This window comes from Spizellomyces punctatus, assembly GCF_000182565.1.
Source record: "Spizellomyces punctatus DAOM BR117 chromosome Unknown supercont1.11, whole genome shotgun sequence".
In the NCBI taxonomy this organism is placed as follows: Eukaryota; Fungi; Chytridiomycota; class Chytridiomycetes; order Spizellomycetales; family Spizellomycetaceae; genus Spizellomyces; species Spizellomyces punctatus.
In genome coordinates, this window is record NW_015971547.1 from 366719 (window position 1) to 393449 (window position 26731).

Sequence of the window (26731 nt, forward strand, 5' to 3'; positions counted from 1 at the left end):
TCTCATCAGCGCGGTTGGTTGATCATGTAAGCAGATCGTGTAAGCATCAATCATGATTGCAGCTATCTGTACATTAGTGTAGAGGTGACAGAAACTGGCCCTAGCTACTACATCAGGGAATGAACCAGCGTAAACTGGCTCCGAAAAGCTAACTAACTACTACTAGGCAATTATACACGCAATACGTAACGGCTATTCTAAACCGGATAATTGCCCACCACCACACGCGTTCCTACTGGGCCTTGATCCGGAACTCTTGATCGACATTGAAGCCAGAGTCATCGCACGAGAGTTAATATCGTCAGGGAGACTCAAAAGCCGGAGGATTTTCAGTAACGACTCATTCATCATCACTGGGCACTAGTTCTTCAGGTGCTCTCTCGATCAGGCCTTGACGGATCTGTTCTTCATATTCTCGGATACCCCAATAATCCACGCCCATTTCGGGATCCCGTTCTTCGGCTAACTGCCTTAAACCCTCCTCCTCGGCACGGGTAAGAGGACGGAGCCTTTCGAACACAAGCTCGCGCGAGCGAAGGTATGCAGATCGGAAGCATTCCCTTTGTAGCCGATAAGCCACGTAGTGCCCCCTCAGTTCATCATAGACTGCCTGGTTCAAGCCCCAATAATTGATTTTGAATCTTAAAGGGATGGTCTTGATATAGGTGATGACACCTGTGCAGAAAGCCCAGCAACTGGGAGCAGTATTTGTAGTGGTGTCGTTCGTGGGCGGATCGTTGGTAGACGGAGCAGCAGGACCAGCTGGCGGATCAGCACTCGACGAACAGCCGCCCGTATAACTATCGCTAATAGTTCGGCGAAAAATAGCCCTACCCATGATAAAGAAACGAAGAAGCTCATATTCCCACGTCTGTGACGATTAACACCCAGTTCATGCGCCACTAATGCGCCACATACTGCAAGCCACATGCAGGAGGTGCGCGTATAAAAGGCGTCCTTTCTCACGCGCTCCTCTTCCCACTATCTTTTCTGTCGAGTAGTTGTGTTGCAGTACACAGTTACTGTATACACCCTGCTCGCAAAACAGAAAACCAGTAAATTGGCAGAGTTCCATGCCGGCCATAGGCCACCTCCTTTTTCTCCTCATCGCAATGGGGGCCTGCATGTTTGTCAGCTCCTTGTGTGGCTGTTCCAAGTGACGGGCCAGTATTGTGGTGGAGAGGATAAGATCGGGGCGGGAGAAACAACTCTCGGGTGGTGGACGAGCTTCACCGCTGCACTCTACCGTGGGGGCCTGCATGTTTGTCAGCTCCTTGTGTGGCTGTTCCAAGTGACGGGCCAGTACGGTGGCGGGTTGCTCGATGTTTTGCTCCGCCTACATTTTATATATACATTTTCACATTGCCTAGCAGTACACAGCGGCTTGCATTATTGATGAGCCCATTCATATGAATTGCCACCAACGACAAGATTTGAACTTGTGGTTACTGCTTGCACCAGCTTCACCTATAGAGATCTATGAACTGGTGATTCCATCACAGACGTCATGGTTTGGCTATCATATTGTTGTTGGTGACTCCCATCGTGGCAGACCTGATGATTAGGTATATGTCTCATATACTTGCCGATCTAGTTTCCCAGTTGGTCTCTGATGACTACCTACTGCTGCTGTATGTCAAAACCTCTTTCCTCAACTCCTTTCCTATCATTCGCGCTATACTGTTTAATGACATATTGTGGATCTTGTCTTTTGCGGTTTGAGGTCTATTTCTATTGTCCTCAACTGTCACCATATGCGAATAGTACAATATATTTACGATATTGGTGACCTTTTTCATATGAGGCTAATCGCCTGTCTGTTTTCACTGAACATAATTGAGAATGTTCGCCTATTTCCCAATAAGGAAAACCCTGATAAAATCATCTCCCGTTCAAACTTTTCAATCTCCGACTCCAGGACGGTTCCCGTATAATCCCTTGGCGTCTATTAATAGTCGATACCCATCTCCTGTTAGTTCTGATCTTTTGATGAGATATGTTCAGTTTCATCCATAGACTGTCTTTGCTCTACAAGACTTTGAATTCCTTCTGCATCTGGGTAATACTTTGCTTTTCCAAATGATACACGTATTTGTTAGAAGTTAACTTTCAGTCCAAGTTGCTCTCCAAACCAGTTAATCTTTGTCATATCCCATCTCAAGTTATCAACAGTTCGATCAGATTTTGACTGCTGGTCATGTATACAGGTCAATCTTGTTATCATAATTGAATTTCCTACCGCTTGTAATTAATCTATCATAGTATGAACCCCTACCCTCCATGGGGGAGATATGCAGCTGCACTTTTATTCAGTTAAAACGTCCTTAGTTTAGCATGATATGTGGGGGATTAACTAAATAATTTTAATGTTAATGATGACTGGAACCAACTTGGAAGTAAATTTCTTTTGTGTTTCATTGGCAACTCGCTGGTACAACAAAAAGTTGTCTTAGTCAGCCCGCCACGACGTCAGCTCACTGAGAAGGACGACTGAAGGTTCGAGGTTTTCTTTGCTCCTTTCTTGACGGAATTCAATGACGGACGTCAGTCTTAGCTCCCTGTCTGACATCAATAGTCGTTCCGCCTGTCCCCGTTGTGAGGGTAAGTGAGGTATAGTCTGCATCGTTCGTCGAGTGGCCCGTTAAAAACACCTGAATATGTCCGGTAGGCTTTGGTTTTGCACACGATTCCGTAGAAAAGCATGACAAACCACTAAAGACTCGATGCAAACGTTGCGCGACCTGTAAAGGTATGGCGGCCACCCCATTGACCAAATGCTGCAAGGTTCAACTAATTATGTACTATTTCCTCTAGTATGCGACGGATCTGGCGTGATAGTTGGAAAACTTCCATGCTCACGGTGTAAAGGTGGGAAAGCAGCGTGATATTCTGAACCCAACTCATCCTAGGGCGCTTCTCACCTTCCCATCACATGCACAGCGCGTGGATTTGTCCATTCCAAAAAGGACGGCGCTAGATCGCATGGAACACTGGAGAGCTTGCGATGTATGGAATGTCGTGACTGTAAAGGTACAGGCACCAGTCCCATAGACGCTAGTGACGGACCTTGATTCCGTGACTCCTAGATTGCGATGGAATAGGAGTTTTGGACATCAAGACCCTTCGACAACAGGAAAAAAGGAAAGCGGCGGCCATGCAAAGAGAAAAGCAGCAGAAACTACAGCAGCAACAACAACTGCACACCCCTCCCATGTCCCCCTTCCTCCCCCCACCCCCGATCTTGTGGAATCCGTTGCTCGGTCCACCACCACCACCACCACCGCCCTATATGCTGCCGCACATGGTCACACCTGGAGCAATGGTTGGAACATTCCTCCCTCCACCACTGATGACCGTACCCGCAAGCAATGGATATCAGCTTCCGAACATACCACCATCAGGGACGTCTCAGCCGCCAGAGACAAAAGGGCGGACCCGACCACCTCGAACCCCACCCCGCCTAGACGAAATGAGGACGCGAACCAAATGTCCACGATGTGATGGTTACGGGTTTCGGCACGATACCAGTGGGAAGCATGACAAGAAGAAAGGGGAACGGTGTAAAGGTTGTGGGAATTGTAAAGGTTGGTGATATTGTTAAAAAAATCTTTTCTATTAATGGGACCATATTCACTATTTTCTCACATTATATAGCATGTCAAGGGAGTGGGCAGGTGTCAAATAAGAAGGCATGCACATCCTGTCAAAGTGAGTTACCCTTTATCCGTTTGCATACATAATCTCTCCCTCTTGGTTTTAATCCAGCTGCCTGTTTTTATAGTGACAGGGTTCACCCATCCGGCATCATCCGATCGTGAACATGATGCCCCTCAACATCTCCGCTGCTTTTTTTGTAAAGACTGTGTAGTGTGCAAAGGGTTGGGTGTAGCAGATGCTGTAGGCTAGAGGTAGTGTATTACACATGGAGACGCCACACCGCGCCATATTACCTGATCGGATGCACACATGACCGAGCTTGACAACCGTTGTTGCTTTGCAGGCAACGCTGGGTTGGAACTCGAGATCAATCCTTCCTTCATCCATCATGCTGTCGACAGTACGATGCTTAGCCTCGAGAAGGCATCCCCAAATCCTGCGTACATTGCCTATTCTTGCCCGGCCAGTTCCTGCAGCGAGACCTAGCACTCTCGTCCCCCTTATTCCCAAGCCTGTTCTGTCTTCAAATCTCGTCCCTGCACGACAAATGGCCACTCTCAACCAAGTCATCAGCGGAATCCGCAAAGACCGCAAGAAGAAGCCTGCCTCTCCAGCATTGGATGGTGCTCCGCAGCGCCGTGGTGTGTGTCTTAAAGTGTTTGCCGTGAAACCAAAGAAACCAAATTCAGCCCAGCGAAAAGTCTGTCGAGTCCGATTGACAACAGGAAAGGTTGTTATTGCATACATCCCTGGCGAAGGACACAATCTGCAGGAGCACTCTGTCGTCTTGGTGCGAGGTGGGCGTGTGTCCGATTGTCCTGGTGTACGATACAAGATTGTTAGAGGTGCGTTGGATTGCCAAGGGGTGGTGAACAGAACGAAATCGAGGTCCAAATACGGAACAAAGGTACTATCACTTTTCTTTTTCTGAATCTAGTCTATATGATTTACCTCTCCCTCTTCCTTGTCACTCTCAGAAACCAAAGACTGGTGATGCAGCAGGAAAGAAATAGTGTATCTATTATAACAGTGTGGATAATATACAGGCAAAGGGCTTAGACATATAAAGCAATTCATATACTTGAACGTTAGACTTTCTGGTCATTCTGCCGCACCCACGCCGAGAATTTTCCCGGCGCTTTGGGGCGTCATTCGTTCTTTTCGCTATCGCAGTTGTTATTTTTAATATTGTCAAAGTACAGTGCGAAGCTAATGGTAAAACTTACTGTATTTGGTGGTGCTGTATGTGGCTTAACAGTGTCGAGCTTGTGCATATGTCGCAGTCTGGCGCCAGGCCCAGGGGAAGGCGGCACCTCGTTTAATGGATAGTAAGCCAGCATGTGATATACGGCATCATATTTGACATTAGGATACGTTCGAGGCTCATGATGCCGTCGCGCCGTTTTGAGAGAAAAGAATTGAGGCTTGGAGTAAGATCATGCAATAGGAGCTTGATTAATCAAGTCAAGAACTCGACACTTTGCTACAGACTCACTTTATTCGTATCAGAGGGGTTGATGAGGTCTGGGGAAAGCGTCCAATCTGTGGCGCTCTTCCTTTTCCGGTAGAGGTCTGGTATCCAGCATGAGCGTATACTCCTGGGGCATAAAGCTATATTCAAGTGATGCATACCGGTCCAATGTTTGACGACCTGTGCCTGGATTGCTCGACATCGTAGAAGCTTGATGTTGGCCATCGTCATACCCCCTTCGGGTTCATCTCCTTGTTCTCCTGGAAGAAAAGAATATGAGAACTAACTCAAAAGGCCGATATCAGCCCAAAATTGCAGATGCTCCACTATACCGTCATCTGACATTGTCGCTGTCAGTTCTCTCGATATACCTGTCCAACGTCATTAGTCATTTTATAATAATAAGATGAGATGCCTCCAAGTTACCTCTCCACGTATCTATAACATTTTTCTTGAGCATTTCCTGATGTTTGGTTAGCAGCTGATTTCTTTGCTCCTCTATTCTTGACGCCTGCTTCACATCCTCAGGCATCTCTTGGTATGTAAATGGGTCACCCAGCACCCATGGGTCATCTTGGCCAAAGACCCCGATATGCGTTCCTAGAGTCGACGGTTCATTTAGGGAAGTTCGGCAGTCAGCGAGTTCATATGCACCATACCATCTGCTGTCCATACACGAATGGTCCCATCCTTGGAGGCAGTAAGAATGACGTTGTGAATGTTTGCATAGTTAACGCTAGTCGGGAAGTGTCAGCGCGCGTTCTTCCAAATCCTTCATGGATCATGAGCTAACCTTGAGATACTTTGGACATGGGCTCTCCAACTCTTCTTCATCACGCAAAACGAATCATATTGACCCGTCACCATGCTATTTACATTGACTTCGAAAATCTGCATGACTTGACTCATTAATCATTGTTTGGCCAAATAGGGAGCCACGTCATGCTTACCCTCACATGCCCTTTGGATCCCCCAACTACCAAAAGAGTGCCATCCGAGCTGAGGGCCATAGTCGCCAGTCCTTCTTCTTTTGTTACCTGGCAATTCATCTAAATTCAAGGATGCGTAGTAAGTGCTGCTAATTTCGGTTATGCAAACTGTCTACCATGTGCCTCACCTCGTACAGCATAGTGCCCTCATACGTGTCCCAAAATCGAAGGCATCCATCGGCATGACAAGATGCTAAAGGTCGCGTTCGCTTCGTTTTTCTTTCTAAAGGATGAAGGAAGAGGATCTAAAGGTTGCGATATTAGCAGAGTGAGAGGAACGGTGCGCGCCAGCTCTTACCTTTTCAATAGCCTTTTCCTCTTTACTTCGCAAGTCAAGAAATGGCTCGCTTAGTGTGAGTTTGATGTAGCCTACAAAGCCTCATCAGCAAGTCATTCCACCGACAGACGCTTCCAGCCCACCACACACCAGACTCCAAACTCCAAATGACTATAATTCCATCCACGCTACTTGTAGCTAGCATACTCGGAGGACAGAATGCTACAGAAGATATGTCATCCTGATGACTTTGGAGACAATCTATCAGTTTTTAACACGGTGACATTCCAGCGGCAACATTTTCGCTCACCCTCGATGTGCACCTGATCCCGACCCATTCATTATGCGGACTGGCTTGGCCTCAAAATGAGTTGGGTCGTCCAGGAATATGGACACCTTTCTATCCCATCCCACACAAATGATGTAACGATTCGATCCCTGATGGAGTCCAGTCAGCAGTTGAGATCCATTTCATGTTCCAGCTACCGCATACCATCTCCACATATAAAACATCAGTAGTCTCCGAGAGATTGTCCTTCATCATCTTACGGAGTATCTGGCCGTTGTTAAAGTTCCACATCTGAGACGCTGTTAAATCAGGGACGACTAGATGCTGACGTAGTGAATAAGGTGCCCACCTTTACTATTCCGTCCCGACTCCCAGTCACCAATCGACGTCCGCTCCTATCGAAGCACATGGCTGTGATTTCGAGTTTCTGTCAAAATGCATATGTCATGTTCGCTTGGGCCAGGTAAAAGGCCAACAGTAGTCTCGGTACCCCATGCGCATTATGGAAAGAGAAGGCTCGGCTCCCCGAAGCAAGATCCCATATGCAAACCGTTCCATCTTGGGCGCCACTAACGACCTGCAATTGCTGTCAGCATATTCCAGTAGGATGGTCTCGCTTTCTCTAAATGCCGAACCTGATGGAAATTTTCGTTAAACATGGCTGCAACTACGCCGGTATCGTGACTGCGTGATACGGTGTGTCTGAACGTTTTGTATAGCTGATGCATATTTAGAAGTCATTTAAAAATACCTAGATGCGTGTATAACTCACCGGCCATGTTGCCAGTTTGTCGCTTCCCAAGACTATTTGTCTGTTGATGGAATCGAAAAACATCACGGATATCAATTCATCGGATCGTTGTGGTAGCTTTTCGGTCAGAGTTTGCAAACAGTTCAGATTGCGCGCGTTCCAAATTTTGATAACCTGAGCAAGAAGAAAAAAGTAAATAAGTGGAAAACACAACTGATTCTGAAGTTCGCAGCTTTTACCCTGTCCTCTGATAAGCTGATGATGTGCCCCTCTTCGTGGTTGATGCCGATGTTTACGATGGCCGTGTTGTGTCCATGCAAGCTGCCAGCGGGCTTCGATAGTACGTAGGGATTCCACAAGCGGCTAGACAACATAATCAGCATTCGTTTCTACAGTTCAGACAGGGGGATAATCACGCACATAATTTTGTCTCGTCCTCCAGTCACCAAAAAGCTGGGCCGCCTGCAGAACTCGAACGCCTTAATTCCCTTCGGCACATGGACATATCGTATCGATTTCCTCTCAAGGTCGCCTACGACCAGTGATCTTGCACTTTCTGGCGCACAAGAGACGAATGCATTGATCTCTTGGTAATACTGCACTTTAACTACCCAATCATTGTGAATCTTTCTCTAAGACGTCACGCAGAGGTAAGTCAGGGTATACGACGAGGTACCGGCAAGTCACGTACCCGATAAAAAGAAGCATTATGTTTCCTGAGACTCTCTCTCTTCGCCAATTTCGCGGGTGTCAAATCCTCGTTTCCTTCATTCTCGGTAAAAAATTTCCGTGTGAAAGTAAGCACATTGATGTATCCCCCATCATCGCCGAATAAGATAAAGTCCCGCTCTTCATCATGTTGCCCTAGCAGATTAGACCAATATATATATAACAAACAATGTCGGCCGCCGGACCACGAATGTAGACATCAGAGGGTAAACGTACCACCATATGCGATGCAGAGTGGGTTATTCTCCAGTTGCGATAAGGTTACGATTAATCTTGGTTTTATTGAAAGAACATCATATACGCATAGCCTAAAGGCAGAAGGTGTCAATTGCTGAACGAATAATTATGCGCAGAGCGAGCACTTACTGTCGATCATCCGTGATGGTTACAAGCCGGTTATGGTCGTGTATATATATTGCATCTGCTATCCATGATAGACGATTGAAATCTCTTATATGAACTATCCGCTGGAGTTTCAAATTTTGAGCCCAGAGGCAAACACATCCTTCGCGACTGGATAAAAGGGGGACGGTCGGGTGGTTATTACATTAGACAGATTTCTGACTGTTGGCCATACCTGACGCTAATGTACTTCCGTTCCTTTGGAATATAGTCGAGTCGCTTTATGATATCCTTGTGCGGAGAATTAAAAAGCTTCTTGATTCTCTCATCGAAAATGCTATGCTAAATGATGGTCGGCATACCGTCAAGGAACCCCATTACGTGTTACGCAACCTACTGTCTCGCCACCTTCCAGAGCTCCTGTCATCATATAGTTTGAAAATTCATCCCAATCCACGGTGCCATCAGAATTTGCATCAATCTTCATGAAAAGCATTGTCATCTGATCGTATGTCAGATTTCCCCCCACAACTTTCCCAAAGACTTCACGAAACTGACCAAAAGAATTGGTAAATTGCTATGCATATCGTACAAGTAGAGACGTATATACCTTGTCGATATCAAAGCCAGAGCTTCCATCCTCATTTTGATGACTTTGAAACATTGCCATCAATTGCTCAAAATGGTTCATATTCATATATTGTTGAACATCGATATTGAAGTCATTTCTAGACATTAATTAGTACATATTTTCACTAAGTAGATTAAGTATTAGCCGAACGTACTTGGTATTGGATTTTGTAGGACTCTTGTCTCCGTTCTGGTCGCCTGTTACACGCACCCTCACACGTCAACAATAACGTCCCACAGGGTCAGATAACATTCGAAGGTGCTTCTACCTGCGCCAGGGGAGCTCCTTGTGAAATCCACCTGTGGATCCATTTCAGTTATAACAGCGCCAAAAGGTAGCTCGGTGTGAATGTCGAGGGATCTGCAAGTTATGACCACTGGACGTTGCGGGGCATTGCTGGCGCAGCGCTTATGCAATCGGCGATCACGGGATATCGCGGATGCAAATGGGCACTTCCTCCAGGCAATCGCTACCAGTATTGCTCAGGTTCCATGTTCCAATGAATGTCCCGACATGTAGTGGGAACGGATTAGGAGTTCACCGTGGTCTCTTGATATGCTCCTGGATGGCAGATACACGGTGTAGAACAAAACATGCTCGAGCGTCTATCGCTGCTTTACCACAAACCTCAACACATGGAAGAAGATGGTCAGATCCTGGATTTTCATCCTTTTCTACATTAGTGGCACCGAGGCAGAGCGACAGTCGAAAGGATATTGGGATAACTCGTTCTGGAGATGCTACGCGATTCTTCTATATTCCTGAAATAGTGCCGTCATCCACAGATCGACTGACGAAACACTTTGAACGCAGTGGACTGGTTGCCCTACACAAAGATCCTCACATCTATATCATCAGACTCCGCGACGAGGCGAATTTGGCCTTAAACATTTTGCGTTTATATGGTCAAGACGTTCGGGCATGCGGGTTTGCCGCTCGTGAGTCAAACGGTTCTTTACACAAATCATAAATCCCAGTTAGCATATCCGTCCTCTTACATCTTAGAGTACTCTAGCGCCCGACGCCATCAAGCCGGTGCGCCATCTATACTTCAACTGGCGCTTAGTCATCGCCTCTGCCTATTCTTCCAAGTTTACAACATGTGCACTAGTTGGGGTCAACCAAGAACGTTCCATCCGGACAGATTCCCAACCAATCTGAAACAACTACTGTCTTCTTTTTCCTTTTCAAAAGTCGGAGCTCGAGCTGCGTACGATGCCATCATGCTGAAGAAGCACTATGCTGTTCATCTAAACAATCTTGTTGACTTGCGGTCCCTTGCCCACGCTAGAGGTTTACCCACCACAACATTAGGCGGATTGAGTTACATGTACGGTGGCCCTATACATATGTCAGTAGAGGAAGATTTATCTCGGGAGGATTGGGACGCAGAAATTCTCCAACAAAATTCCGTATTCACTGCAGCCAATAAGGCCTTTGCCTCACGGATGATTCTAGATCGAATGGTATGCATGCCGGACCCGATGCCTTGTCTAGATCAAATCCAGCGCAAGAAGAATGACATGAAAAAAATTCCGGAAGATGAAGATGATATCGCCGAGGCATTGTTGATTCTTCAATCTGCTTTGGCGGGGAGGGAAGCTTCTCGGGAGAGAATCATAAAGACCATTAAAACACGACATCCTCGCTGGAAAATGGTCATGACCGAGGCGGCCCTTCAAGTTCATGTGGAAGGAGTTGTCCGTGACTGGCTCAAGTCCGGAAAGCTGACACTGTTGGAAAAAATACGAAGATGAAGAATAGCGTATAATTCGATTAGCTAACAGAATAGAATGGTTTCCGCCTGAATTTTTGGGGTATCCTGCCATTAGATGGCCTAGCTTAATGGCCTTGCAATATATGACAAGACAAGTCACTTAAATGAGAAGGCAGTCACTCGCATTGTTACTACTGGTTGGATTTGCCACGTACTTTCAATTGCACATCAGCGTCCTCGCTTTGTTTTTAGGATGGGACATATTATAGCTCCCCTTTATCGGATGCCAAACACATCTCCCAGCTCATCTCGTTAAAGCTGGACTTTATGCATTATATACCTCACATATCTCACGGGCCCGACTTGTTCAATAAGTCGCCTATTCCGTATTCTTCGAAGTGAATTTTTGGTGCTAATGATCGACACGGTATTTTGTCCGAATTTCGGACACATCCCGACAAGAAACCTCCCACCTTAGAGAATCTGGTGTCGTTGATCAACTAGTTGCAAGCGCCCAGTCAATTCACTGCAATATAGCACTTGAGAAATTACGACATTGCAGTGTGGCGCGTTCCAAAGTAAACCGAGTACCGACACCTATGAGCAGTAGGGATCCCCAGGAGGCCAACATCGCCGTGGTGGTGAGAGTAAGGTAAATGCCCGTATGAAAGCGAGTGATATGATAGCTGAGCCTTCATAACCATGCTCTCTCTCGCTCAGACCTCGCAACCAGAAAGAAATCAGGGAAAATAGTCCGATAACCGTTACGACCAATGGCATCCGCGGGAGAGAATTGCATGTGAAAGCGAACCAGGCAGAAGCAGCGACAAAGACCTATTCCTTTGACAAAGTATTTGGTCCAGATGCCGGACAGGACCTTCTATTTGACGATGTTGTCGCTCCCATGCTTAAAGAGGTCAGATATGGCTCATGCTTGCGCTTGCGCTCAAGAAATAGCGGCGTAACTCTACCTGAACTAGGTTTTGATGGGTTACAACTGTACGATTTTTGCTTATGGTGCGTACTGAGCGAATGATGTTTGCCTGTTTGGAATGAAGAATATTCTCTGACCATGATAATCTTAGGCCAGGTAATCAATCACCAGCGTCTCCAATAGGAGGTATCCCAATGTTTTCGACTGACCGTCTCTGATGCCGTACAGACGGGCACAGGCAAAACATATACGATGGAGGGGGATTTGGCCACAATACGAGGGGAACATGCTGGTATTATTCCTCGCACCCTATATTCACTTTTCAACACACTTGAGTCCGGAGATGCTGGCGAGTATTCGGTGCGCGTATCGGTACGTAGTTCCACGCTGGAATTTATATCTTCGTATTCTCACGAAGGCACTAGTTCATAGAGCTGTACAACGAAGAATTGAAGGATCTTCTCTCTTCGGAGGAGGACTTTCGCAAGCTTCGAATATTTGAGGATTATAACAAGAAGGGCTCGGTTGTAATTCAAGGGGTTGAGGAAACTCTCGTGAAAAACGCCGCGGATGTCATAGCGGTGCTCCAAAGGGGCTCAAATAAACGACAGATTGCTGCCACAAAGATGAATGAAGTCTCTAGGTATTAACAACACGCTTTTCATTTCTTTGCAGCTGATACACCAAACTCATCCTTAAGTCTACAGTCGATCTCATTGCATCTTTTGTATTACTGTACATATCAAGGAAACTACCCCTGAAGGAGAAGAGCTTGTCAAGGTATAGCCCTTGCATGATATAGGATTTAGTACCACATCATTCATCCGTGCTATGCAGGTCGGGAAGCTCAACCTCGTGGATTTGGCTGGATCTGAAAATATTGGTCGATCCGGCGCCGAGAATCGCCGAGCTAAAGAAGCGGGGATGATCAATCAGGTAAGAAAGCCAGTAGCACAGATGGTTTTATTCAAGTTATCTCACCGGTATCAGTCACTACTCACTCTCGGGCGGGTCATCAATGCACTGGTGGACCGGAGTCCTCATATACCATATCGGGAGAGCAAACTGACTAGGCTACTACAGGATTCACTTGGTGAGCAATGCTGAATTCTTCGGTTACCTGTCCTTGTTATTTAACGTGTTGCATTATGTGCAGGTGGACGAACCAAAACGTGCATCATTGCCGCAGGTATATTCGGAGCCGCCTGGATCCAGCTGCGCATGGGAGACGGTTCACTAATTTCATCGCCGTCTTCTTTCTATACCCTATTCAGTTTCACCCGCCAAATGCAATATTGAGGAGACGATGTCGACCTTAGATTATGCACACCGTGCGAAGAATATTCGCAATAAGCCAGAAGTCAATCAGAGGATGACCAAGCGCGCGCTCCTCCGTGATTATGAAGATCAAATTCAGAGACTGAAAGCCGATTTAACGGTATAGACACTTCTAAATGATCCATTTATCATCTGTTCCAGAAAGTAGTGACTTTTGAAGTTTATTAGGCTACTCAAGCTAAGAATGGCATTTATCTCAGCCATGAGGTATGACGCGCCTTTTGTAATTTCAAGATAATGACAGCAGCTGATAAATTGTCATGCATTAGAACTATACGGCAATGATGGCTGACAATCAAAGCAACAAAGAGAGAGTTGAAGAACTTTCCAAAATGATCTCGGGGAAGGAACAAGACTATAAACATCTCAATCTTCAACTCCAACAAAACCTAGCCTTGCTTAGCAAGACAACCACGGAGCGTGATTCCACCATGGTACTATTGAAAGTGCGAGGAGAAACGATTGCCATACTCTAACACTCCTTTTCTTAGGCCGAGCTCGATGTAAAAAGAAAGGAGTTAGAAGATAGGTTCAATGAGCTGAGAGCCATACAGCAAAGCCTTCTAGAGCAGAAGCTGCTTACTGGGTGAGGTTTGGGTAATGCGTATATCGCAGCTATGGATACGTATATGAATTCTGAATTCGTCCGCCTAGAGCTCACGCTGACACAGAGAAGCGACTGGACAAATTGGCAGCAGGATTGGTCTCAACGTTGAAATCAAGTATATCCGATGTGGAAGGGTTGCACCAAAAATTAGGTACGATTCAAAAGAACGCAGTGCGAATCTTATGGGAGCTCATCCCAAATGCCCAGAGCGCAAATCTGCCGTGGAGAACGAAAATATGAGACTTTTTCAAGACTTCCAAAATGGCCTTCTCACCCAAATGGCCGAATTGGATGATCGACTAGGTCGCTTGAATGAGGAGGCAATAACATTCTGCCAGAATATCAGTTCAGAAATAGGCGATTACTCTGAACGGCAACGCAAGGTGTGCTAAAGGATGTTTCTCGGCCAACTGGATGATACCTTACAATTCTTGAAAAGCGAATGTCTTCTCAAAAGGACGACCTCCATGCTTACTTAGAGGGTATCCTCTCTAAAAGCGAGACCATGACGTCCGGCCTCAGCGAGCTCGACTCTACTTTGGCCCAGCAGTTGGGGGAAATATCTGAGCTGACAAGGTCTCTGAAGCTTGCAATACTTGAGCGTGAGCGTAAGTCGCGCGAGGTGCACAGCGACTTATTCAATTCACACAAGGACTTGGTGATCCAACATCAGAAGCAGGTGAGATGATGAATACCCATGCAATGGAGGGCATGGCGCCTTGACGATTGCAGGAGAGGATCATTGTTGACACGAATTGGACTAGGTGGGCGAATGGAATGCATCCATGAAAAAAAAGATGTCTCAAGTAATGGACGTGGTCAAAGCCCACATAGAAACGGAAGCTGCATACAGCATGCGCATGCAGCAGTCCGTAGAGGAGAGTATGCAGAAAGAGGTATCGAATCTGTTTGTCTGGAAAATTTCAGAAAACCCTGTCAATAATCGATTCTGTACTTGACGTAGATTGCCACTCTACGGCTCCAAAATCAAAAGCTTCAAGAGCAGCTTGCTGACGAGCGGCGGAAGGCGGCAACGGCGGCCGACGGATTACTTTCTAACATTGCAAACCTGGTCTCACGCTATAAATCGGAGCGCGAAGAATGCCTGCTAGCAGTTGAAGAATCATCCACGCAAGCAATGAAAAATCATGTGCAAGCTTTAGATTCCTTTATTGAAGGAACCAAGACTGCCTGTGCAGCGGGTGGAGCCAGTCGGGATGGGTTCATGGATCAGTTGGCGAATGACATTACTGACTTTGAGCAGGAAGCGGTGTCCGAAGCTGAGGTATGCACCTGCTTGCAAATCGGCTCATGAGTAGCATCTGATCTTGTATAACTTGCTATTTCAGAGTCTGGATGTGACGGTTAGAGGGTTCCTCGAACAGTGCTCCATAATTGAAAGCTCAGTTGAAGATACCCTAAGTTCAACGACCGCTGCTGTAGTTGACTCCATGGAAAAGCTCGAGTCCGCGCATCAAGCAGGTTGCTAACACATTACGTGGCAGGCATGGTCGTAGAATTACTAACGTTTGTGCATCTTTGCTTAGTACATACTATTGCTGAAGAACAACAGGCGAAACAAACGCAGCTTGTTGACGAGCTGCAAGCTGACACCAAGGATGCCTTCAATACAATGCAGGAATGGATGGGAGGGTCAGGCGACCAATTGGCGGAGTACGTAGATACCTGGGAAGAGAAGGTACATGTTACTCGTGAGCGGCAATCAAACGAATACCCCTGCTAACTTAGGATTTTCAAGCGGAATGAACATCTCCGCGCAACAGAAGAACTCCGCTGCGCCATAGGAGAAAAAGTCCAGCAAGCCCGAAGCGAGATTGTATGCAATAGGCTGGCCGAAGATGAGCCAACTGGACAAACACCACGCAAAAGGACATTTAGGTTCGTCAAGGCTTATCAGATGTGATATGCGGAGGCACTCATGTCGGCTGCCCATTACAGATACGCCACCAGCTGGCACATAACACGAAACCATGATGATATACTGCGCGAATACCGGGAAAATGGTCGGATGGTTAGCCCAACTACCACCTCACGATCGTACGAGGATGCACTGGAAGCGGATGGCACGAACGCTACAAACAATAGGGCAGATGATGCTCTTTGGGAGGACCGGCAGTATCCGTGGGACAAGGAAAATGGGGAATCAGGGCTAATCGAGGCCAAAGACAGGGCAGACATGAATGTATTTGGTACGCCAAGGGCAGGAAGTAAACTGCCTCGCACGAAGAGCCGTCTTGGAAACAGAAAGAGCACGATGGAGTCTCCATTGAAAGGCATGGAGAACATACAGCAGTGAAAGAGATATGTTCATGATAGAAAGTATGAACAGGACCCGAATGGTCAATATTTACTAACATAAAAGAAGGGATGTATATACATAGTAATTGCCTCTGAGTTGAACCTTGGCTTAATTATCAAGAGTGATAAGAAGCTATCCGGCGCTTTTTACTTCTTCGCGTCGTGAGGGAGCAATCGTCGCCTTCGCCGAGATTGCCCGGACGCGGTGTGATTTTTGGTAGCTTGTTGTGCATGTCAAGGATTTGGGATTCTGTATATCCATCCAGAAGAAGTTGCTCGATCTTCCTGTCTAGGCCATTTTTATCAGGGGTATCTTCCGTGGCACTGTCATCTGAATCCCCGTTCTCGCCTACGTCTACCTCCTCGCCGGCAAATAAGCGATGCACGCGTACTTTTGCCTTTTCGATATGTTGCTGCAAATCTGTTCGCTTATGCAGGCTCTCACAGAAGGAGGGTGGGTTCATGACCTCGTTCAATTTACCCGAAATTACAGACTCTCTTGATGAAGGTGGAAGCTCATAGGTTTCTTTCAAGACAACATGGCTTATCAAGTCTCTCAATGACCTGTGAAGTGTTTCCATTCTTAGGTCTTCAAAGAAAGGAAAGCTTTTCCCACATTTTATGAGTAACTCCACGAGTTCTCGATATCTTCTGTGTAGGGTTTTTTCGCTTATATCCACAGAAGAAGCGGCGGACTGATATACAGATGGCGGCGCTTTTCGCCGCAGTACAGCTTCGTACGCTAGACACCCCGCCGCTGCGACTGTGCTAGCTGGTGTCCTTCCTTGGTCTAACCCGCTGCACTTGGCAAAGCGCAGTAGGGAGAGAGTGTCATCTCGATAGCTATTCGCAAGTTCACTGTTGTTCGGAGCCATCGCTTCGCATACTTTGGGGACGTATATTTCAACGCTAGGTAGCGTAGGGGAGTGGAAGTCATTCACAGCTTTCATTTTTTTTATCGATGCACCTATACTTGCATTGGGGACATCCAACACATGCTGCAAAAGGATTAGATTAGTTAAGACGGCCGACGATAAGGCTGACTGGTCTCCACTTACAGCCACAGTATTTAAAGTCAATGGAAGCTGTAAGTCTCGGCTGACAACGCAAATACATGCCCCCAAGAGCGACAACGAAGCCATCCCGAAGCGTATACCGAGGCGGGTTTTCATACTCCAAAACAAGGTGGAAATTCGCTCAGCGTATGCGGACAGTTTAAGTTCGTGAAGATAATTTTGTAGGGCTCTTTCAAAATCGAGCTCCTTGCTATTCTTCTTGTAGTGCTCCAGCTGCCTTAATGCATGGGACTGACCCTTTCTGACCGTAATGCCTGCAATCCCATCCTTTGTGAACACTTGAAAGCTGTCGTTTTGGACCAACGGGACTTGCGCAAGGACGTGACCGCAGTTCGTACACACAAGGTTCTCTTGGTCGTCCACATCTGCATGAGGTGCGGAGCAGCAGGTAAGCGTTTGCGCTGCCGGTGACAACCCTGACCCCTCTCCCTGCATTGGGGTCGGGACATCTACTGCGAACGATAACCAGTGGAGGTCACCACGATCGTGTGGCTTAGCATGAAAATGCGCGTTCAGTTTGACCGCTGGTTTGCAATTGAGGATTGCTGAACATGAGATCTCTCCTTGCTGGTGTTGTCTTCTTCGGCCTAACATTACAGGCCCTAGCCGCGGGTCAAGCATCCTTCGTAATTGAGGATGAATTCAAATGGGTATCCTGCTCAAGTGTGATAAAATTGGCTCACAAGACCGGCTGTCGACTTCACTCGGTAGATAGATAACGTTCTGTTGTGGCCGAAATCCGAACCTTGAGCTTACCACTTAATTACGAGCAGCACGCAATAACTTACGGAACCGGGAGCGGGCAACAAGCTGTTACATGTAATCCGGCGGCAGACAACACAGATGACTACTTCTGGGTGCAAACCGGGTTAGGAAGCCCTCGGTGCAAGCGAGGGTGAGAATGCAGCGGCAGCTTGACAGTCAGAGCCGTCTGCTAATGGCTTTTATTAGGCAAGAAATCCCATGTAACTCTATCGTGCGCTTGATGGTTTGCATATGTCCTTTGTGACGCACGTTGCTCGTTGATTCCCTGCTCATTCCGTCCGCGTTTCTGCCAGCACCTAAACACAAAAAAATATCTCCACAGCCATGCAGGACATGCTTCCCCATTTACCCGCAACCAGGAAGTATCTGCCTTCGATGGCACAGATAAAGGTGGGTGTGGAAGTAGGGAAGAGCAGAGCAACCGTGGTGCATTGCTGATGTGGTTTCAATAGGAGACAACTGGAAACTGATATGCGTCAATAAGAATGACAAGTTCTGGACTCGAGAAAGCCCAATCCGATTAGGTAGGCCTTCGTGACTTACATCCAAAGAGTGATGCATGACATAATAGTCTTCCAGTGCACGAGGAGACAGGCAAATATCTTAGCGCGTCGCCACAACATATTTATAGGGTCAATCCACCGGGACAGGTGGAGGTCAGTGGGCTCGGTGCTGCGAGTTCAGATGACATCTGGACTGCTCAAGAGGGTATTTATTTTGGCGCACCCGAGTGAGGAGTATACACGAATCAGCCAGAACGGCTTCAATCTCATTGACAGCAGCATCTATCTGTTTAATCCGCTTTGGCACAAAAATATGAGTCCTTGAAACAGTTTGCAGCACTTGGCATGGGAGCCATCGCAAAAACTTGTTAATACAATTTTGATTCACCAACTTGTTGTTGATCACATCGAAAACGTGTACACCCAAGAAAGAAATCCCCACATCATATGACAGCAAATTAGCGGATGAGCACCTATTTAAATTGCGCTGTCCTATGACTGAAACAGGAACAAATTGTTCGTTGCTGCTAGCGCAATGGTGTTTTCGTGTGGATGCCACGATGCGTGAAGGATCTTCTTAGAGAAGTCCGCGGCCTCACCATTGGCAATATCCTCCTGTCGCTTTTTACTACCGAAACCACCTACGGCTGCCTTATTCTTGGTAGATCCAATTTTCTTGGCCTTGAACGCGCTCTTGTCTGCTTGTAGTACAATATCGTTCTTAGTTGCGCGATCGTATATATGGAAATAGTTGTTGTACGACCCTGTGAGAACGGATCTTCTCCGAGAAATGTCATCAGTAAATAATATGCAATGTGTACCCAGTCACTGGTCAAAATGTTAACGTACGATCCGTCCCCGCTGAACGTGCATTCGAATTTGTCAAAGATGCAGTCATTTTCGTATAAATCGCAAAGCTTGCTTCGTAGATGGTCGTGGATATTTATGGTTTGAATAGGCTTGGTTTCCATATTCATGTCCCAGACTTTCAAGGTAAGATAGTCTCGGGAGAGGATATAACGTCCATCGTGCGAAAACTTCAAATCGGATATTGATGAGATGATTTCGGAGAAGAAGGATTTGTTATGGGGGTCCTCTTCTTCCTCAAAGACTGCGGATATAAAAGGGTCAAACCGTATTCTCAAGACTTTCATGACGATGCGTAGTTATCACATACGTTTGGAGTAATTGTCGCAGAGCGCCGCTTGTCGCATGTCATTCAACTTAATTGTTCCCTTACTGCTGCTGTATACAAATAAATTACAGTGACTCGGATGAAACTCCGCTGTAGTGATGACCTCCGTCAACTCTTCCATATTTACAGGTTTGATATCGACGATATCTAAAAAGGGAGGAAAGTGAGAGTGAAGGACATAACACAGATGTTGACAGTAGTGACGATGTTCAATGGTTCACAATATACAGAGCATTAGCAAAGGATACTGAAGCTTTGGTCCGATACATTGAGATTCCAGAGGTTGATCCGCAAATCGTCTGAAGACAGGTAGGTCTCTCCGTCAGAATTGACAGAAATGGAGTTGATATGGTAGGCATGGGCGTTCTGATAGATCTTTCGCGGAATAGCAGCAATCATCGTGTCGTGGTGTATAAGCCTGGGTAGCTTGAGGCTTGACTTGCTCATGGGCACCCGAGACGGAGTTATATCCGTGGGGAGATTAGTTTCCGACACCACTTTTAGAGACTTCTCAAAAACCTTCCAGAGCTTGATCGTTTTATCTATCAAGTCACATCGTAAAAAACGCCGCGTTTCGCTCAACTGAACAAACGGAAAGTGCAGTCGATAATACCATTGGTCGAAAGAAGGAAGTGTGCAGCATTCTGTCGCTTGCACCACCTGATTTTGTTGATCTTCTCTTCGATTTCTAAACTTTTCAAGTAATCGAATTCGGGTTCATGCGACTGGAACTCCGTGTAAAACTTATATTCACAGCCCTTTTTCTGCAAAAAATTTTAGGCTCAGTGGTAAGGACCGGAAGATGTGCCCCCACTCACTCCTTCATTCCGTTCAAATAAAACTATCCGCCCTCCCTTATCACCAGTGGCCAGGAAATCTCCGGACATGTCAAACTCCACCGCCGAGATGATATCAGCTGTAAGGTGCAGGTTAATGAATGTTCAATCGCGTAAGTCATCGGCTATCCGCTGTCGACATTTGTCCAGTAAAGCCCATCAAAAAATCCCACATTCATTGTGTATATCAATCGGTATTGTTGCGAGGCTGGCACGAATCACAACACAAGGTGGTAGAAGTTCATGCACTTGCTTACCTTCTGTCACATCATCCACGTCTCCCTTGTCACCAAAACACTGCGCGAACCTCCAGCTGCTTTCGGAGTCCGCCATGGTATTCTTCTATGCAGGACTAGTTGAGCGCGAAAAAGTGCAAGTGCTCTGCAGTTGAACTGCTTTTCTATATGCGGGTGATGGCAAAATCGTAGCGGACACTGCTGTTTTCCTTGTCTGGACAGGCGTTTCATTGATGGAGTGAGCCCTGTATGGAATGCACTCCAATGCGGTTCCATGAGCTAATGAAGATGACATAAGCGCGATCCTTCATGAGTTCTCCAAGATTGCGACAGTTGGTAGAGCGGAGGATGGATCCGAACAGTCGAGTAAGGTGAGGAGATGCTGTGTTTTAGATGTCCTGTGGTCAGTTTTTAACTAATACGGCTGATCAAAGGGCGGAGAAAGCGGGGAGAGAACTGCAGACTGTTATAGGCCTTATACCGGGGAATTTAGGGAAGGACGACACTTTTTCGACAACACAGAAGATCCCCATTGATCCTTCGGCCAGTATCACCAGGTGGTAATGCGGGATATGAACTGGAGTTCATTCAAACGTCCCTGATGCCTTTCGCTGATCTCTACTCTTCAGTGTAGGGAAGGCGATCATCCCTAAAGTTAGCCATTTACGACCTGCTGGTATAAGGCATCAAACATTACCACAGCTTCATTCCTTGGTCCCGCCAAAGCGGAAAATCGTCACGCAAAGGACTAAACCCGTCAACGTACAACAACACTTTGACAATATTGTGCTGCACGATGACCGGAAAAGGCAGTTCATGCTTACCAGCGGCAGCGCACCACAACATGCACCATCACCCTACGCAATTGAGAGCAAGGCCGTTGAGGACACACAAGGGATTTCTCCCTCGCGAATTCCTTCCGCAGCACCGATGAGAGCCCAATCGCCATCGTTGCCGACGACCTTCGGTCGTGCTATAACTGGACGACTGCCAGGAGGACTGGTAGGAGAACGCGAGCAAGGAATCAGCTCCGCCAGCCTAGATGTCATGCTGGTTGGACATAAAGTTGACTCACGTTTTACTCCTCCCTCGGAGGAATTGGCGTTCGATAAAAACGAGGACCGTCCAGATTCGAGATCGTCACAATATGGCTTTACCAGTGAAAGCGTATCAGATTTCGAACCTGTCGACACTCAAATTCCGGTTAGCTTAGATCCCGTTATTGTTGGCGAAACACGACAGACTGTAGACTCCTCAGATGAAATGGAGGATGCTTTGCCTTTCACTTCTATTGACGAGGTTGATAATGTGATAAAGAAGTACGCCGCAATCATTGAATCTCGCATACGCAAATTACGGGGGGAAGCAGTCACATCCGAATCTTCCACATTAGCGTTGGATTCAAGTGAGCTGGAAAGAGCAAGTGAGCCGGACGTCCCTGCAACGTCTGCCATGAGTACGCTGACATTCCTCAATGGAGCCGCACGTACATGTCCTCACTATTTTAACCTTTTTCCCGTAGGCTTCGAAACGGCAATGCCACCTGAGGAAGTCACGTCGCGAATCGCGATGCGCATACCCTCTGTAATTCCCGAAAGAACAGAACCCATCCGACTTTTTGGTAACGAAGAGACAGAAATGAAAGCTTCGCCGAATGCAGAAGAAGTTCGGCCAGTGATTGAAGTGTCCATACCCCCTCCAGCGCACGCAATAGACAGGGTCATCGGGGAGGCGAAAGGCGACATGCAAGATTCAACTATGGTTGAGCTCATTGAAAATGAGGATAGACCGGCTTCAACTAACCAGGACCATGCAGAAAATGGACAACCACCGGCAGCAATCAAAGGAGCTGTTACTTTCGTCGACGACGTTGGCGGGGAAACTGACATAAGTCAAAGACAATCGGCGACCCCTCGTCCCGACTCTGGGGAACTGGGGTTTGCATCTGGTTAGGCTCGCTGTTCAGTATATGCACTTTTATCGCTTAAGCTCAGGTATACCGCCATCCTGTCGTCATCATAGGAATGAATTCCGCAATCCGTGATAGTATGGTTGTCACCAGTCTACAAGCACTCATCGCAAATCAGCAACGCAAGCGTCGCAAAATAGATAACGCTACTCCATCGGTTGATGTGAATCAAATAGGATTTCCTTTCGCAAAGTACTATGCACCGGTCGGGCGGGATACCGAGGTAAATACGAAACTGATCAATCTAATCAGAGACGAAGTCCTGGAGGCCGAGTAAGTAGTGTTCTTCCTTTATGTCTAGCATCTGTAGTGGAATCTTATATTGCTTTAAGTGCACTAATCCAGAGCAACATGAGGTATCCGATGCGGCAAAACCACCAAGCATTGTGGAGCGAAACCCAAAGTCGAGAGGAGCAAGCAATGAGGGAGATCCCTGATCCTTTCTCGGGCGAGGATGCGACAACTTTGGAGGTTCGGCTAAACATTGCTTCAACGTTGCATGTGCTATGTTAACAAGGAGCCGCCACCTAGCTAGAAGGCCGTCCAGTTGTAATCAAAAAAACTGCGGTGGGTGCGGGATCCATGTCGATTGGAATGAACTGGGCACCTGCACCACCAACCCTTTCTATACCATCGAGATTATCCCGCTATATACCAAAAGGCGGTGTCGCAATACGAAAAGTATGTTACGATGGGTGTGCAAGATTATGTCGCTTGCCTGCCTCTTGGACTAACACACATAACAGGATGCTCCATCTAGTCGGATACGGAAGGAGCCCAGAATTTCTTATGATGATATTGCACGAGCGGGTCTGCTGAACACATCGCGACGGATGGAGCTCTCCACCGCTCTGCCTTCGTCAGATATTCCTGCAACCTCTTTACATTCTACAGAAGATAACTTCTCTGACAGCTTGGCGAACGAGATGGCCGCATCATGGGTACACCCAGGAGCACTGTACACTCCTGGGCCATTCAAGAGTTCATCGGTCATGGAGGAAACGGGCAGTGCAAGTCCTGTGCCCGTATCAGGTTCGCTCTCAGTAAATGTTGACTCCAATCAGCCGCCACCTGCGGCCCAGGTCCCAGCGCAAGAGTCGGGACTGAATAGCACAACTAGAACACCCAGTCCTCCTCCAATAAGACATGTCCATGAGCAGCACACATTACAGCGTGACAACGAGGAGCTCTCATCATTATCAACCATTCAGCTTCATCTGAGTGACGTGGAACCTTATCAAGTGGCAGAGGGGGTCGTGACAAGCCCATTACAGGATGATAACCTGCTGTACATAGGGCCGCCTCTAGCACAAAAGGAAGATGATACAACATTCGAGAGGTCATTGAAGTCAATTGCTGTCAACGTATATGCCAGTGAAGATCTTTCTGGTCCGAAACCGCCACCAGAGGCTCATGAACAAACAATAGGGAGCAGCGGCCCAAGTCCACCCTCAATCCCTTCCTCACGAGTCCTAACCTCATCTCTTGGGGCTAGCAATGGAGCAGTGGAGAAAGCGGATCCACAAATCCTACCTCAGACAGCCTCATCAAAACATGATACTATTTCTTCGCCCAGCATCTCTTTTGAAGAGACACAAATGGAATCTAACGAAGACCCGGCCACGTTCTACTTTCGAAAACGCAATGCAAGTCTGGGATTGGGAGCATCAGGTACTCGTCCTGCTTCACGAACTGGCGCAACCCCAACCGCGACCCGTCCGGCAAGCCGTACGAGTGAATTTAAGAGTTCCAATGATAGTTCCTTAAATCAACCCGGCATTCAACCTTCTACCCCAATGTCGAGTATCCCGGAAACAGCCGATGGGTTGCGTGTGTCCGTGGATGACAATAGAGCAATTGAGACAACAAGGGCGAGTCGGAGAGCCACACCAGGCACCTCTACAGATATTACAACAGATGTGGACCTTCCCGCATCTGGTTTGCGAACCGTCGCCCAAGCTCTTGTTTCGAAGGGATACGCCCCAGATAAAGGACCCCCGTTGTATGATATAGTACACGATGTGGAGCGACGGCGGCAGACCATGACGTCTGAGGAAAGGGCCCGTTATCCGACTTTCACGGAGCCGACTCTGGTGGAAACGCTAGAGATCAGCGCCCCTGGAAAACAGGAGGCCGAAATGGAGAAGCTCACTGCCATGATTGGCTCGTCTAGCTTACCCGTACCAGCATACCTACGACGAAGGGGGATCTTGTATGGGCAACTTGGGAAATACGAATTGGCTCTCGATGATTTCAACACAGCTTTGGAGTACGGTAAGTAGACCAAAATAGCCGTAATACTACAATATGTGGCTGATTCTAATATACGAATCAGATCCCTTTAATTCCGAAGCTTGTTGGTATCGACATCAACTCAATCTAATGTTTGGGCATATTCAAGCTGCTTTGCAAGACCTTGACACGATTACCGAGACCAATAAGCAACATTTCGGAGCCTTCCAAGCAAAAGCTCGCATATATCAAGAACTAGGTAATAGTTGGGGCTCGGCCAAGCACTTTTAAGAAATCTGCTAAATATCGTTACTGTTCCAGGAATGATCAAATTGGCCATTGTCAGTTATTCGCAAGTAATTAAACTGAAACCTAACAATGCCGATGGTTATTTCCAGCGCGCATGCCTTTTTGAGGCCGAGAATGTAGGTTGGGTTTGAAGGAGCATATTGCGCATCACACGACCTAACATCTATTGTAGGAGGCGGTTTACGCCAGCGAAGATTTTAAAATGGTTAGATCTCTAGATCCGGACAATGAGCGTGCCATTCGGAATTTAGCGTTGTACAGCTTTCAACGCGAGCTTTGGAACGATGCCGTTCAGGCATTGAGCAAACTTATACATATAGCACCCGACGACAGTGAGGCATACCAATATCGTGGTCGAGCGTACGCACATCTCGGAAAATGGGATGAGTCGTTGCAGGTATTCGAAGGCTAGTTTGAGCCGCTTTAACACATCATATCATCTAAATGATGCATATCAGGACATGACCCTAGCCATACAGACGAATCCTAAGCAGCCAGAGTCCTTTTTTCATCGTGCATCCCTCTTACGTGAACGTCATCCCTGGAAAGCGATCGAAGATTACAGTATCTGCTTATTGCTCGATGACGGACCGTTGAATACAGAGGCATGTTATCAACGAGGTATTTTTAATATTCAAGCACTCCAAATGTCGGATCATTCATCTTTGGCTGATAATGGTGTTCATAGCACTGTTGTATTACAAGCTAGGAGAATACAGCTACGCGATCGCGGATCTGCTAGCAGGTATGCATACATAAGAATTGAGGAAATCTACGGTATTCTCAACCCCATCGCTGGCAGTGCTTGACTTGGATCCAAGCAAATCTCAAGCATACTTGAAACTTGGTATTTTGTACATGCGGTATATGGATGATTTCCTGGAGGCGCTGCGATGCTTCAACAAGTGTGTTGCCATAAGTAAGCCATCGCATAGGTGCTTTATTCACGTGAACTCGAATGTTCTAAATCTGTTCAGATCCTGTGCAATTGCAGGCATACCTTTGTCGTGGAGATTTATATCAATGCGTACATGAAAAGATGGCACATGATGATAGCGCACTACTCCCGGTCGGGCGGGGCCGACGGCGAACGATCAATCTAGGAGACGAGGGGCTCGGTATCCCGGATTACGGACTAGATGGAATAGCTTCCAGTATGCAGTACATAAATCTCGCGATTAAAGAATACAGCAAGGCAATTCATCTCGCTCCCAACAATCATTTGCTGTATTTGTATCGGGGCAAAATCCTCATACGAGCGGGGTAAGCCAGTTCGATATATTAGGTCTATTCTAACCTTGCGCTCACTGCTGAAATGACAGGCGGATGCAGGAGGCAACTAATGACTTCCATGCTGCATTTGAGATCAATGCTGAGATCGCGCAGACATTTGTGCAAGTGGGTGCTAGCGTCTGCCATATGGAGTGAGATGTGCTGCACCTGCTCATTTGAGTGCTCTCTATCCAACAGCGAGCATTAGTTCTCTCTTTCCAGCGCAAGTATCAGCAAATCATAATTGAATTCAAAGAGAGAAGCAAGGTCGAAAACATGAAGATGAA

At 46.9% G+C, this 26731-nt stretch overlaps 9 protein-coding genes across 10 annotated transcripts in view; 5 read left to right on the top strand and 4 right to left on the bottom strand.

Moving 5' to 3' along the window:
- Positions 1 to 35: 35 nt before the first annotated feature.
- SPPG_06188 (uncharacterized protein) lies at positions 36 to 845 on the bottom strand. The gene has a single exon (XM_016754393.1). It carries the CDS (start codon positions 836 to 838, stop codon positions 341 to 343), a length of 498 nt encoding a protein of 165 aa, XP_016606531.1. The 5' UTR covers positions 839 to 845; the 3' UTR covers positions 36 to 340.
- Positions 846 to 2534: 1689 nt separating this feature from the next.
- Positions 2535 to 4670, top strand: SPPG_09356 (ribosomal protein S12; the record flags this gene model as incomplete). Its single annotated transcript, XM_016757515.1, has 9 exons — positions 2535 to 2601; positions 2669 to 2749; positions 2815 to 2868; positions 2941 to 3030; positions 3087 to 3584; positions 3655 to 3708; positions 3782 to 3897; positions 4001 to 4564; positions 4635 to 4670. The coding sequence occupies 9 exons, from the start codon at positions 2535 to 2537 to the stop codon at positions 4668 to 4670; spliced, it is 1560 nt and encodes a 519-aa protein (XP_016606532.1).
- Positions 4637 to 9479, bottom strand: SPPG_06191 (uncharacterized protein). Its single transcript, XM_016754394.1, has 28 exons — positions 9405 to 9479; positions 9291 to 9333; positions 9116 to 9233; positions 8903 to 9058; positions 8741 to 8847; positions 8530 to 8676; positions 8380 to 8471; positions 8126 to 8298; positions 7855 to 8066; positions 7674 to 7797; positions 7456 to 7608; positions 7319 to 7402; positions 7174 to 7260; positions 7033 to 7110; positions 6888 to 6974; positions 6705 to 6832; positions 6545 to 6642; positions 6416 to 6486; positions 6246 to 6362; positions 6079 to 6177; positions 5922 to 6019; positions 5788 to 5864; positions 5555 to 5728; positions 5461 to 5499; positions 5290 to 5388; positions 5153 to 5229; positions 4884 to 5081; positions 4637 to 4821 (listed from the first exon to the last, which is right to left on the bottom strand). The coding sequence occupies exons 1-28, from the start codon at positions 9445 to 9447 to the stop codon at positions 4759 to 4761; spliced, it is 3042 nt and encodes a 1013-aa protein (XP_016606533.1). The 5' UTR covers positions 9448 to 9479; the 3' UTR covers positions 4637 to 4758.
- A 142-nt stretch (positions 9480 to 9621) lies between these two features.
- On the top strand, positions 9622 to 11028 carry SPPG_06192. Of its 2 annotated transcripts, XM_016754396.1 has the most exons (2): positions 9622 to 10074; positions 10142 to 11028. In XM_016754396.1, the coding sequence occupies exons 1-2, from the start codon at positions 9636 to 9638 to the stop codon at positions 10891 to 10893; spliced, it is 1191 nt and encodes a 396-aa protein (XP_016606535.1). In that variant the 5' UTR covers positions 9622 to 9635; the 3' UTR covers positions 10894 to 11028. The 2 variants fall into 2 exon arrangements, with proteins under 2 accessions (XP_016606535.1, XP_016606534.1); XM_016754395.1 differs by having other exon boundaries at positions 9622 to 11028.
- Positions 11029 to 11297: 269 nt separating this feature from the next.
- On the top strand, positions 11298 to 16169 carry SPPG_06193 (uncharacterized protein). Its single transcript, XM_016754397.1, has 23 exons — positions 11298 to 11505; positions 11574 to 11769; positions 11834 to 11870; positions 11939 to 11943; positions 12016 to 12159; positions 12213 to 12430; positions 12495 to 12567; positions 12625 to 12723; positions 12778 to 12880; positions 12944 to 12976; positions 13062 to 13225; positions 13294 to 13332; positions 13395 to 13559; positions 13617 to 13711; positions 13780 to 13883; positions 13940 to 14115; positions 14172 to 14411; positions 14497 to 14628; positions 14697 to 15017; positions 15082 to 15214; positions 15280 to 15431; positions 15492 to 15631; positions 15692 to 16169. Exons 1-23 carry the CDS (start codon positions 11453 to 11455, stop codon positions 16047 to 16049), a joined length of 3180 nt encoding a protein of 1059 aa, XP_016606536.1. The 5' UTR covers positions 11298 to 11452; the 3' UTR covers positions 16050 to 16169.
- On the bottom strand, positions 15920 to 17604 carry SPPG_06194 (uncharacterized protein). Its single transcript, XM_016754398.1, has 2 exons — positions 17110 to 17604; positions 15920 to 17049 (listed from the first exon to the last, which is right to left on the bottom strand). The coding sequence occupies exons 1-2, from the start codon at positions 17560 to 17562 to the stop codon at positions 16168 to 16170; spliced, it is 1335 nt and encodes a 444-aa protein (XP_016606537.1). The 5' UTR covers positions 17563 to 17604; the 3' UTR covers positions 15920 to 16167.
- Positions 17605 to 17626: 22 nt separating this feature from the next.
- On the top strand, positions 17627 to 18786 carry SPPG_06195 (uncharacterized protein). The gene is made up of 6 exons (XM_016754399.1): positions 17627 to 17834; positions 17901 to 18022; positions 18079 to 18115; positions 18186 to 18282; positions 18345 to 18416; positions 18472 to 18786. The coding sequence occupies exons 1-6, from the start codon at positions 17679 to 17681 to the stop codon at positions 18624 to 18626; spliced, it is 639 nt and encodes a 212-aa protein (XP_016606538.1). The 5' UTR covers positions 17627 to 17678; the 3' UTR covers positions 18627 to 18786.
- SPPG_06196 (protein phosphatase PP2A regulatory subunit B) lies at positions 18723 to 20870 on the bottom strand. The gene is made up of 7 exons (XM_016754400.1): positions 20684 to 20870; positions 20409 to 20506; positions 20204 to 20354; positions 19839 to 20132; positions 19573 to 19737; positions 19245 to 19506; positions 18723 to 19173 (listed from the first exon to the last, which is right to left on the bottom strand). Exons 1-7 carry the CDS (start codon positions 20757 to 20759, stop codon positions 18888 to 18890), a joined length of 1332 nt encoding a protein of 443 aa, XP_016606539.1. The 5' UTR covers positions 20760 to 20870; the 3' UTR covers positions 18723 to 18887.
- A 138-nt stretch (positions 20871 to 21008) lies between these two features.
- The window catches only part of SPPG_06197 (uncharacterized protein), a gene marked incomplete at its 5' end in the record, with an annotated part of 8354 nt that continues 2631 nt past the window's right edge, over positions 21009 to 26731 (top strand). Inside the window, 15 exons of the mRNA XM_016754401.1 lie at positions 21009 to 21033; positions 21097 to 21219; positions 21292 to 22118; positions 22185 to 22610; positions 22685 to 22904; positions 22964 to 23102; positions 23163 to 23312; positions 23378 to 24905; positions 24967 to 25122; positions 25185 to 25288; positions 25345 to 25569; positions 25631 to 25793; positions 25861 to 25917; positions 25975 to 26091; positions 26150 to 26435. Of these exons, the coding sequence (XP_016606540.1) occupies positions 21009 to 21033; positions 21097 to 21219; positions 21292 to 22118; positions 22185 to 22610; positions 22685 to 22904; positions 22964 to 23102; positions 23163 to 23312; positions 23378 to 24905; positions 24967 to 25122; positions 25185 to 25288; positions 25345 to 25569; positions 25631 to 25793; positions 25861 to 25917; positions 25975 to 26091; positions 26150 to 26435 (4546 nt within the window). The remainder of the gene's footprint in view (positions 21034 to 21096; positions 21220 to 21291; positions 22119 to 22184; positions 22611 to 22684; positions 22905 to 22963; positions 23103 to 23162; positions 23313 to 23377; positions 24906 to 24966; positions 25123 to 25184; positions 25289 to 25344; positions 25570 to 25630; positions 25794 to 25860; positions 25918 to 25974; positions 26092 to 26149; positions 26436 to 26731) is intronic.